Genomic DNA, 13321 nt, shown 5'->3' with positions numbered 1-13321 from the left:
GAGACACGTTCTTGGAGCCTTGGAAGGTGAAACGTGTCTTCATTAAATGCGGGCAGCTCTGTACTTCCCACGTTCAACGGCGCGATGGTGATCTAACGGTGGAGATTTCCTTACCTTTATAGGCGGGAAAATTCGTGCAGTTACTTTCGATGGGAGATATAAATAATTTTTAGAACTGATTTGTCACTTCACTTTTGCACTTAAGAGTTCTAGCGTACATATTCTAGGTTCAGTCAAACTTTCATCCAAATTCAAGTCTATCTCCAGCACAAAAAGCCTGTTCGAGGAACCTTTCCTCTTTTCTGTAAGTTCTCTACCTTCACTAACTCATGTTTTTTATTTTCTGGGTTTATTTTTCTCTCGTTCCTCTCCTTCTCCCGTCACCCCCTGAGTCTATTTAGTAGTTCCTAAAGATGGTTAAATTGAAAAAGTTGATTGAGACCGAAGAGGTGATAGAAAAGTTCATCGCTGACTATAGGATTCCCCCCAACGTAAGTTTAAGGCACTGCAAGAAGGGGTAGTGGCATCTTAAGAGAAGGACGGGCGAGGTGGTTATTTCCCATGGGGTCGGTAATGAGGAGTTACCTTAGGTATTTCCGATTAGCTCCCACCCAGTGTACCGCCAATATGTTTAGGATTCTGGGTTGTGTGGATGCCTTAAACGAAAAAATGGGGCTAAGACTAACCCATCATGACGTAAATTGGTGCTACATTCTCCAAAATTTGAGGGGTAAATCCTACTATATGAAGACGAGAGAGACGATAGGGTTCGGCTAATCCAGTGCCTCCCCGAGTCTAACAAAGGGTTGAACAAGGACTTTCTTATTGTATCTGGGGAATGGCATGATGGCCTTCCTTGCCCAATTGTGGAGGGAGAACCAGTTGGGGTGTAGAGAGTAGAAGGGTGTCAATCCTTTGCGCCATCTTAATTTGGTGCGGTTCGGTTACTAACCATGTACATGCCTTCATTTGCCGACCCAAAGCACGTGATTAGAGCTAACGATCCTCTACTTCCGAAAATTACTATAGTAGAGTACGGGTTTTTGATCTCTGAAGGATCTCCTGTCCCGGAGGGCATCCCGTTGGCGGGCTCTTCCTCGTCTCACCAAGCAACGGAGGACAAAGGTGATTTGGGTCTGTTCGAGGAGGGATTTGGAGTATTTGACCAAGCTGACCCATCCGAGGATCCTCCCGATGATCTGGGTGATCCTAATTTGTCCGAAGCGGAACTATTGTCAGTGGGAACATCCTCTCGAGCCGAGATGGGTCTTAAGAGAAAGCCCCCGACCAGGTTATTCGACCTCATTGAGGGTCAGCCGGGGAAGGGTGCACAGGGAAAGTCGCAATCCAGTGCTCCAACTCCCCCACCCCAGCCCCAACCTGTCCAGACTAAGTCTTCCTCTTCCAAGTCGCAGCCACAATCTCCCCGTCCCAAATTTCCTGCTCCTCCTCAATCAGCTATACCTCCTCGGCCTGAGCCAACCGACCCAAAGAGAAAGAGGAGTCCCAAGGGTAAGGAACCAATGGACGGGGGGAAATCTCAATCCTCTCGGGAGGGGGACGAAACCCCACGACCTCAAAAACAGTTAAAGATCGGGCATCAAGGCCACGGGAAAGAGATCGATGCCCAATCCGTGCCGAGCACTTGGCTTCCCGCCCCAATGCTCCACGGGGAGCCATTGTTAGAAGACGCATCCATGAGGAGCCTTGGAGACGGAGAAGGCGGTTATGTGGCCGACGCGCTAGAAAGGACCCTACTGCTTCCTACTGATATGGAAGAGTTGAAGAATATAAGGATGCAGGAGGTTTTCCTCAGCGTGAAGAGGTACCTGGGTATGGTAAGGCTCCTAAAACCTAAGACTCCATCGATTCTTTCTCCTAGATTCTCATTCATAATGTGTTTGTCTCAATTAGCAGGCTATCCAGGCCACCTATAGGATGGAGGAAAAAGTTAAGGGGCAGAGTAAGGCCGCAAAGATTGAGCGCAATAAATGTATAGACGCTGCACGAACCCTCAAAACTTCCGAGGCTGATCTCGCGAAGGCCAGGGAGGACTTAAAGGAGGCTACTAGAGCCAAGGATAGTGCCGAGGCAGGTTTGACTGGTACCCAAAAATAGGCCGAGGAACAGACGAGGCGCCTACTTACTGCCGAGGAGCAATTGGTGATTGCCAAGGAGCAGATCAGTGATTTAAAGAAGAAACTGATCGAGGCAGACAACGCTAAAGGCGTGGCGAAATTTGCTAAGGATGAAGCCGTGAGGGCAAGAAGGAGGCTGAGTTTGCCAAGACTGAGGCCGAAACTGTTAAGGACAAGGCCGAGGAGGAGAGTTATGAGGCGGGGGTGGCTGAAACCCAGGCCCTCCTTAAAGCTCAAATCCCTAGTGTATGCAGGCTATACTGCTCCCAGGTTTGGGACGAGACCCTCAAACAAGCTGGGGTGGAGGCTTCGTCCGACTTGTGGAAGGCGGAGAGCATATTTTATCCTCCAGCCATCCATGAAACTGCCTCCGCCAGTTCCGAGGCTATGAGCGTTCCATAGGAGGCTGAGGCTGCTCGGTCAGAAGCTGCTCAGCTCATTGTTATTCCCGGTGAGTCGACTGAGGGAGAAGAGCCTCATGAGGCGACAGAAGCACCTGGAGGCCTGAATCTTAAGATGCCTCAGGAGGCTGCCAGGTCTGCAATCAGTGCTCAGATTTCTGGTGCCAAGGAGCCAGCCCTCTTTGTTAAGCCCTTTCAGGCCATTCCCCTTACTGATGTCTCCAAATGCACCGAGGCTAATCCTGCTCAGCCGTCCCAGGAAGGGGATGTCTCCCAGGGCCCCGAGGCTAGTCCTGCTCAGCCTTCCCAAGATGTGGTAAAAACGAAATTGAAGAAGTAGAAGCCCTGACCAACTTTTGTATTTGTTTCTAGTTTAACCGTTAATTAGTTTCCCTTTTATTTTGAGGACTTTAGAGTTTGCATGTAATTAAACTCTTTGACCACATGTATGAAATTTTTTTTTTCCTTTTTCCTTTAAATTACATGTTTGTTGCCCTTGCCGATATTTACTATTGTTGCAAATCTCATGGTTTTTGAACCAGTTATCTTAACATATATGAATGGTTGTGCATATGATATATTTGGAATCACATCCCGAATTCTAACTTACCCGCGCCCATGGGGTGTTGAACTTGTATCTAAACATATTTCTGGGGAACTAAAGGCATCATCCGAGGTGCCAAGTGTATTATTGAGCAGGGCCTGGTACTTAAATTTTCTTGGAGTATCTAGTTTCCCCATAGGTTTTAGTCCGAGGACCACGCAAGATTTTGGTTCTGTCTAGTACTTTCTTTTTGTAGTGGTTCTTTAAGTAGTTGGTTTCCCCATAGGTTTGAGTCCAAGGACAATACCCTAGTTCTGTCCAAAATTTAGATTTTCTTTAAGTAGTTGGTTTCCCCATAAGTTTGAGTCCGAGGACCATGCAATACCCTGGTTCTGTCCAAAACTTATAGTTTTTGCTTAAAGTAGTTGGTTCCCCATAGGTTTGAGTCCGAGGACCATGCAATACCTGGTTCTGTCCAAAACTTAGATTTTCTTTACGTAGTTGGTTTCCCCATAGGTTTGAGCTCGAAAACCATACAATACCTTGGGTCTGTCCAAAACTTATAGTTTTTGCTTAAAGTAGTTGGTTTCCCCACAAGTTTGAGTCCGAGGACCATACAATACCCTGGTTCTGTCCAAAACTTAGATTTTCTTTAAGTAGTTGGTTTCCCCATAGGTTTGAGTCCGAGGACCATGCAATACCCTGATTCTGTCCAAAACTTAGATTTTCTTTAAGTAATTGGTTTCCCCATAGGTTTGAGTCTGAGAACCATACAATACCTTGGTTCTGTCCAAAACTTATAGTTTTTCTCCAAGTAGTTGGTTTCCCCATAGGTTTGAGTCCGAGAACCATACGATACCTTGGTTCTATCCAAAACTTATAGTTTTTCTCTAAGTAGTTGGTTTCCCATAGGTTTGAGTTCGAGGAACATGCAATACCCTAGTTCTGTCCAAAACTTATAGTTTTTCTCTAAGTAGTTGGTTTCCCCATAGGTTTGAGTCTGAGGACCATACAATACCCTGATTCTGTCCAAAACTTAGATTTTCTTTAAGTAGTTGGTTTCCCCATAGGTTTGAGTCCGAGGACCATATAATACCTTGGTTCTATCCAAAACTTAGATTTTCTTTAAGTAGTTGGTTTCCCCATAGGTTTGAATCCGAGGACCATACAATACCCTGGTTCTGTCCAAAACTTAGATTTTCTTTAAGTAGTTTCGAGGATTAGCCCCTTAACCAAGGTGTGGGGCGTTGACTTGATGTTGGAAGCCCCTAGAACTGCCCGTGCCACTGGCACTTCGGAGCGTAGCTTCTAGTGGAATTTTATATTAGGGCAACAACAGCGGGCTACTGGAAATGATGGAGGGGCTTTCGCAGACCCTTGCTAGACAAGGGCTTGATCCTACCACCGCCTGTGCCAACGCACAAGCCTTCCCATAGACGGCGCCAATCGTAAGGACTCAATTTGTAACGACCCCAAATTGGTTTATTGGGTTCGAGCGTAAAGACCCAAACAATAAATTTGTAGAGAGTGGGCTAAAAGGCTAGCCTTGGTCACCGGACAGTGGTTGGTCATGGTGTTCATAGTGGACGCACAGAGGTGAACTGAGCTTGTCCATGAACCTTGTCCATTGAGCTTAATGTTCTCATTACTCCTTTCACTTTTTTGGTTCCCATCTTTCTTTTGGCGCATGAATCCTTACATTATATAACCCTTCTCAGTTGATCCTGACCTTCCATCTATCGATCAGGCGGATAACTACTCGAGTGCCTATCCCATCAACCGCCTCTCCCCACTTTCTGTTAGTTGCAATAACCAAATCCACCCTGTTCAGGGGTCTTTTCCCATCAATGTGGCTAGGACGTTTGTTGGCGCATTCAATGCGGAGGTGACGTCTTTTCCTTGAACCATTCCCACACTGAACTCCCGTGCGAATCTCATTCCACTCGCCTTTTCTTCTTGGAGCACTTTGAAGGCTACCTTTGATGACGTGTCGTTATTCCCTTTTAGTCATCGGGATGCCGAGGACAGGGTCATCCTCGGCTACATCTTTAGGCCATTTGAATTTTCGCTACTTGTCCTTAGCAACTATTCTCCTCGGTGCGGACCTTGGGCTCTAATGAAAAGTGGACCGGGACCACAAATTCTTTGGCCCCACAGTATACATTTAAAAAAAAAAAAGCTCCTCTAAAAAAAAAAAAAAAAACTAATTCCAAGAGTCAGAGTAATTCCTGGCCCCACTGTAGCTGCTTTCTTTCTTCTTCTTTTTTGTTTCTTTCTATCTTTTCTTTTCTTTTTTTTCTTTTTTTTTAATATAGATAAGTAGTTGGCAAATGACAATAAAGTGAAAGGATATTTAAGTAATTTGACCTAAAAAGACCATTTTTCCTCCTCTACTTTTTTTTTTGGGTGGGACCAACTCATCCATTTTCTTCCAGATGTTTCTTTGTGAACCAAACCGAGAAAAACCTGCCAAAGCTTTTATAATCGAATTGACACCTTTTTATGTATAAAATACTTGAAAATTTAGAGAGAAGAATTTGAATTGCAAAACTAACAGCAGCATATTATAATTATCTTAAAAAAAATTAAAAAAAAAAAAAAACCTACGTGTTCCCTCCACATTTTTTTAAGTTTTTCATTCATCAACTATTCACCCCCAATAATATAAGCTACTTAATTAGGATTGGTTAATTTATTGAGACAAAAGAAAGTTAGGACTCAGATTATCTACCATCTTTATCTCCAGAATGTGGATAGAAAGTTTGGAAATAGAAAAGGACCCCAATGGTCCAATACCCACAAGAGAATACTTCTTTTTTTTCTTTTTTCTTTTAATACCGATTTTATTTTATAGACAAAATTTAACTACAAAATAAGTTATAACTTTATGCTACAACCTTACTCAATATCTTTTTCTTTAAGGTGAATTTTGACAAATCCACCATTGGATTACATATTCTTCTTATTTCCTCCATGTTTGTAAAATTTCTAGAAAATTGAAGATCAATAGTTATGTCATCAATAAATTATTTAAATTACAAATTTTTGTAGTTTAAAATTATGCATAAAATATAAGCTTATAAATCATATAATAAATAATATCTGATTGACATAAAATTTGATATGTGTATTAAGAACGTAAAAAATATGGAATTCAATGGTTAGATTTTTAAAATATATAGTAATGTTTATTTTATTGAATAAGATTGTAATTTTAGCCAACAATCAATTTTGTAACAAAATTTTGTCTTTATTTTATTTTGTCTTTATTTTAATTTTTAAAAAGTTTACAAAATGATACGATATTGGCAGGAGAGAATAAATGTAGCATCAATTTTATTAGAAAAAGTTTATAAGTTGATATAACAATTGTTGCGATGTGCAGGAACCAACCGCAACCGACATAGTCAAAGTCTTAAGTGACCGACAATAGAATATATACTAATTATGATGTGGTTGATGTCGATCGTTAGTGGAAAAACCAAATTATACTACGTTTTATATTAGTCAATCTGATTCTAAAAAAAAAAAGAAAAGACTTAGTCAATCTATATGCTGATATCATCAACCATGGCTGGAGAATGCATTGCAGTGCAGCTTGGGAAGCAGAGAATCGAAAAATGGACCATGTCGGCTCCGCAGGAACTACGTATTGCACACCTCTAATTGTCGGGATGAATGCCACGTCAATAATAACATATATACAATTTTTTAAAAGTTATATTTTATTTTTTATTTTGTATTTAAAAGTCGACTCAATAGGGAATTTGTTAATAAACTTTTTAAAGGAAATTTTGATAACAGAGAAATAAAAATAAATAAAAAATTGTCAAAAAACTAGTTACTTCTATATTTTCTTATAAAAATTTTCTAAAAATATTTTTTAAATCAATAGGTATTCGTTAACTTTTCCTATATAAAGGTTATGTATGAAAATTTTATGTATTTTATCTAAAATTAAAAAAAAAAAATAGTTAACATGTATTTTATGTCAAATAAAAACTAGTTTGTTGTGACAATATGTATATGAGAATACTAAAATTTAAAATTTTGATTTTGGAAGAAATGTAGTTTGTTGTGACAAAATGTATTCTATTGTTGCCTAATATGATTTTGTGGTTACCACTCATCTTGTAACAATAAGATAGATCGATTAATTTAGATGGATAAGACTTCAAATGTTGTTTTATGAATAATTGTTCTTTATCATTAGAACAAAACAACAATTAGTCCCCTACTCTACAAGTTATTTTACCAGTTGAACTTGAGCTAACTCAAATCCACAATATTGTTTGGATTCAAATTCTATTAGATGTGCATTAATATATATATATATATATATATATATATATATATATATATATATATATTCAAAGCATGCAAAGTTGTACAAGGACGATTTTTCTTTCTTGAAAAATAATTAAACCAACTACTCATCAAAGGTAATAAATATTGTTGAAATAATACTCCTAAGCACCAAACTTTCTGTATCATGATGTCTAGTGGTACATGTTGCTGCCAACAGGGATGTTGGGTGTAACACTATCACCCTATAATTTTACTACTAATTTATTTCATATGCATGTATTAAAGAGGAGGCCCATGGTTAAATGAATTTATTTGATTTAGTTCTAATATATTTAAATAAGATAATTATTATGGTATAAGAGACCCAAGAGAGATGGCATAAATAAATAGATGGGCATTGATAAGCTTAAAAACTCTAGCCTTTTATCCTTAAACTTTACATATATATAAATAAGCATATGTTTGGATAGTGGCAAGCATCCCATGTTTTGCGCGTCCAACGTTTTTTAGCAGTGCACGGGACCCGCAAATACTTTTTTCAAAAAAATAACTTTAAAACTAAGTCCCACAATACTATTCACACATTTAAAAATTATTTTACTATAATGTTTTCAGTTTTCAACAATAATCGATATTTAAACAGACACTAAGGGAGTGTTTGGATAGAATTATGTTGCGTCTACGTTTGCGTTTTGCTTCTTTTTTTTTCTTTTTTTTTTCTTTTTTTCTTTCACTCGTTTCCAGCTTTTAGAGACAAAGTTTACTGTTCACGTACTATTCATGGGACCCACAGCCACTTTATTTAGAAAAAAATATTAAAAATGGATCCCACGATACTATTCACACATTTAAAAATTATTTTGCTAAAGTATTTTCAATTTTCAGTTTTAGCAAAAATAAGTTGTATCCAAACGGACCTTAAGAGATTTCCCCTCTTTTAGTGGCACCACACAATTTTCTTGATTATCTTCTCTGCAGCTGTGCGTGTGAGAATCAGGCCAGCCCTCCCCTCCTTATTATAGCACTTGCAGCAGTGGAGCTAAATAGCTATATAGCTATTTTAGCTCCACCAAAACACCAAAAAGAAGCATGTAGTAGTGGAGCTAAATTTATTTTTTTTAGCTCCATTGCTACAATGCACATCTATAGATAGATGTGCACTGTTCATGAGAGCTAAACAAAAAAAATATTATTTTACTCCCGGCCTGATTAAAATAATAAAAACTCTCTCTCTCTCAGTCACTCCATCTAAAAGCTCTCATCTCATCTCTCAAAACTCTCTCAAGCAAACGGTGAGATCAGTGTGCGTTGGTATCGGGGTTAAGATTGGTGTGTGGTTTCGACGTTTGGGTAGCTACATTTGGGTTTGGTGGGTTTCAGCATTTGGGTTGCTGGATTTCAGGGGTCACGGTGGAGATGGTGGTGGTGGTGGGTCGTTTTGCTAATGTTGGGTCGTATTGGCGTGGGTCTGATTTGTGATTTGTGGTCCCGATTTGTGATTTGTGGCTGTGGTGTTTTGTGGTGTGTTGTGGGTTTGTTTTGTGGTGGCTGTGGGTTTGTTGGTGATGCTGTGTTGGTGGTGGTTGTGCCGCATTTTTTATTTTTTATTTTGTTTGTAATTGGTGATTTTGTTTGGTCTAGATTGAGGAAACAAATTGGAGATTTGGGTTGGTGTTTTTTTTTTTTTTTTTTCCCCTGCTATGGACTGCTGGTGGTGGTGGTGGTTGTTGTGGGTGTGGCTGATGGTAGAGGTGGTTGTGGTTTGTGCTGTGGATGTTTTTTGGGTAGTGGAATATATTATTTCATTGTGTTGAAAGCTAAAATAGATCTACTGTTACAGCATATATATAGGTAAAATAGATAAAGTAACTTTTGGTGGAGCTAAATAGCTAAATTTTTAGCTCCACTACCGTGGATGCTCTTGAGTTCTTTTATTTATGTGACACCTATCAAGCTTCTATATGGTTTAAGGGTTAGTGATATCTCCCACATCTAGGAAAGAGAATGTTTATGTATATTTAGTCTTTATGCCCACATATCATAGGTTGGTAGGCGTGAACTCAGGCAATTTAATTTTGTCACCATGCTAATGAGAAAAAGGTTCTTTTATGTTTACTATATAATTATACTTATCTTTTTTTTTTTGAGAAAAATATAATTATACTTATCTAAGTAAGTTCACCACCAATTTATCATCTACGCACATATCATTGTTCAAATATTTTGTCCAGACTTTATCATTTATGTTTTGCGGCATCAAGGGAATAATAGACTATGTGATGGCTAGACGCCTAGACCTATAATGACAAAATATTGTTTCATTTTTTATATTCATTTCTGTGATCATAGAGGAGCCCCTTTACCATTATGTATAAATAGGCTATTCTATTTGTACCAATATGGTATAGGGGTGTACTCAATCCTTCTTTATCCATTAGTTCCCAGTCCCTCTCTTCGTCGCGGGGTAGAGTTCCCTAGAGTTGCGGTACATTCATGCCGATTAATAGATAGTGAAAATCTATGGAACAAGCTGATCAAATGTGAAAGTGAATTGGATAGTTAAGTAAGTAATGAGAAAATTTTGAAAATATTAGTGTAGTACAAAATTATACTGTTAAGCATGAAAATAGATTTTTAAATGGGAAATTTTTGTAAATTGATGGACCTATATTTTGTACAAAAATTTTTTGTATTTCATCTAAAATCGAAACAGTTTTAGTTAACATGTATTTTATGTCAAATTAAAACTAGTTTGTTGTGACAATATGTATATGAGAATACTAAAATTTTAAATTTTGATTTTGGAAGGAATATAGTTTGTTGTGCCAATATGTATTCTATTGTTGCCTAACAAGATTTTGTGATTTGTCAGCCTTATATGATAATTATAGCAAATGGTGTGGTAAATGGTATGATCCTAGAATTTGTGAGATAAATATGATAGTTTTTCATCTTGTAACAATAAGATAGATTAAAGATAGATTGATTAATTTAGATGAATAAGACTTCAAATGTTGTTCTACAAATAATTATTCTTTATCATTAGGACAAAACAACAATTAATCCCCCTAATCTACAAGATATTTTATCAGTTGGACTTGGGCTGACTCAAACTCACGACATTGCTTGGGTTCAAAATCTATTAGATGTGTACCCAAAAAAAAAAAAAAAAAAAAAAAAAAATTCTACCATAACCATGCATGGTTGTACACAAACAAATTTTCTTTCTTGAAAAATAATAAAACCAATTTCTCAACCAAAAAATAATAATAAAACCAACAACTTATCAAAGTTAATACTCCAATAATTGTTGAAAATAATACTCCTAAGCACCAAACTTTCTTGCACCATGATGTCTGGTGGTATATGTTGCTGCCACCAAAGTCAAACGTCGTGTTTTTTTTTTTTTTTTTTTGATAAAAACAACACAGAGAACTTTCATTAAACTGAATTCTGAGTAAATAAGATTACATCTCTTCTCACTTGACATTGAATAATGGGTGGAGTGTCCTCCACCCATACTACACAGTCAGAAACAAGTTTGGCATTTCGAGCCATTAAGTGGGCAGCAACATTTCCAGTTCTCCGAACATGGCTAGCAGTCCATACCTGGACCTTCTGCCTCCAGTGCACTGCTCCTTCAATAATTGGACGGATTGATATCGATGGCAAACTTTTCCCCAGCAGTGCATTGGTCACCACTTGAGCATCACCTTCCAAAATCACTTGATTGAGTCCTAGGTCCCCTGCAAGCAGTAATCCCTCCTCAAAAGCTTTAGCTTCCACTTCCACAGCCCCTAACGGTAACTCCAGCTTTTTACTCATAGCTCCCATAATCTGGCCTTGTGCGTTTCTGATTACAACACCAACACCACAGCTACCCGGCTCCAAAAACACTGCCCCATCCACATTTACTTTGTACCACCCTTCACACGGAGGCGTCCATCTCTCAGTTCTCGAAGACGGAGTACTAATCGAAGCTGCATTCAAAGAATTGAACTCCTCCACCATAATTTCAGTTTCCTTAGCAATTGTCTTCCCTGACTTGCCACAACCTTCAAACTTTACAGCATTCCTATTTTTCCAAATACACCAAGCTATGATGGCAAAAAACTCCCAGCTGATTTCCCTTCTTTCCTCCCATAATTTCCACACAACTTCCATGAAATCCCGCAACGGGCTTTGAAACTTTGGCAAAGCAAGCTTTGACTCCCTCCACACAGCCTCGGCCATCTCACAATCCCAAAGCGCATGCCCCGAAGACTCTACTTTCCCAAAAACTCCACATACGTCCTCCACAGGAATTCTTTTGAGCTTAAGACCGTAGTTTGTAGGGAGGATATTCTTGCACGCTCTCCACATAAAATGCTTTACCTTGCTTGGACAGTGCAGACTCCAGATAAATTTCCAGAACTCATTCCACTTCTTTGGATTTGATGCCTCTCCCCCATCAGCTGATCTCCTTTGTTCCTTCAGCCAACTACATGCCACTTTATACCCACTGCTCACAGTAAATCTCCCATTTTGGGTCCATGCCCAAGTTATAGCATCCTCTGGAAAAGTGTGGCTAATTGGAATGCTTAATATAGTCTCAGCTTCGTAAGGAAGGAAAACGCTGCATACCAAGTTTTTGTTCCAACCGCCACCCTCTCGATCTAGAAGAGAATCCACCATATTACTCTCAAAAGCATGGGGCCGGGGACTAGTAACTTTGAAGGATTTTTGGGTTGGCAACCATCTATCACCCAATATTCTCACCCTTTGACCATTTCCTATGCTCCAGCGCAGCCCCCTTTCAAGGACATTTTTAGCTTCCATCAAGCTCCTCCATGTGTATGAAGGCTTCTTACCTACTTGTGCCTCCATGAAATTGCTTTCCGGAAAATACTTCGTTTTTAAGACTCTGTGTGTAAGAGAATCCGGATTTTGCATAAGCCTCCACCCTTGCTTTGCAAGTAAAGCTAAATTAAACGCCTTGAGATCTTTGAAGCCCATCCCCCCATCAGCTTTTGGTTTGCACATTTTCTCCCAAGCAATCCATGCTAGTTTCTTTTCCTTGTCACGCTGTCCCCACCAAAAATTACAAACCAAAGAGTTTAGCTCGCTGCACAAGGAGTCGGGGATTTTAAAGCAATTCATTGTGTAAGTTGGAGTAGCTTGGGCAACAGCCTTTATGAGAATTTCCCTGCCTGCCGGTGACAACAATTTTCCTTTCCAACTTGCTATTTTGCGCCCAACTTGGTCCTTAATGCGATTGAATGCTTTCTTTTTTCCCCTCCCAACCAAAGGGGGCAAACCCAAATACTTCTCATGTTGGAGAATGATCTGAGCTCCAAACATATCCTTTTCCACTTCTTGAACCTCCACCTTTGTATTTTTACTAAAAAATAGGGATGTCTTTTCTCTGTTTAGCTTCTGCCCAGACTCTCTTTCATAGTTATCCAGAATTTTGGTGACTTTTAGCCCCTCTTCTATCGATGCCTTACAGAAAACAATACAATCATCCGCAAAAAGTAAATGGGACACCCTTGGGGCTCCTCTACACACTGAAATACCCCTTAGATTTTCGCCAGACTCATCTCTTCTTAGCATGGCCGAGAGACCCTCCGCACACAGGAGAAATAAGTATGGGGAGATTGGGTCCCCTTGCCTAAGTCCTCTTGTTGGAGCAATTTTACCCTTAGGTTCCCCATTAATTAAAACCGAATATGAGACCCTGGATACACACATCATCATCAAAGATATCCACCGATCTTGGAAGCCCATTCTTCGCATCATTGCCTCCAGGAAACCCCATTCCACCCGGTCGTATGCTTTGCTCATGTCCAACTTGATTGCCATTAGACCTTCTTTACCCTTCCTTCTTTGATTGATGCAATGCATGACTTCAAAAGCAACCAAGACATTGTCTGTGATTTGTCTACCAGGAA

General features: G+C 39.3%; 1 protein-coding gene across 1 annotated transcript; it reads left to right on the top strand.

The window, feature by feature from the left end:
* The first annotated feature begins 953 nt into the window (after window positions 1–953).
* On the top strand, window positions 954–2879 carry LOC115986171. The gene is made up of 3 exons (XM_031109028.1): window positions 954–1838; window positions 1918–2091; window positions 2541–2879. Exons 1-3 carry the CDS (start codon window positions 954–956, stop codon window positions 2877–2879), a joined length of 1398 nt encoding a protein of 465 aa, XP_030964888.1.
* The last annotated feature ends 10442 nt before the right edge of the window (window positions 2880–13321 follow it).

Source organism: Quercus lobata, chromosome 4 (assembly GCF_001633185.2).
Source record: "Quercus lobata isolate SW786 chromosome 4, ValleyOak3.0 Primary Assembly, whole genome shotgun sequence".
NCBI lineage: Eukaryota > Viridiplantae > Streptophyta > Magnoliopsida > Fagales > Fagaceae > Quercus > Quercus lobata.
This window is presented reverse-complemented; position numbering and strand designations above follow the sequence as displayed.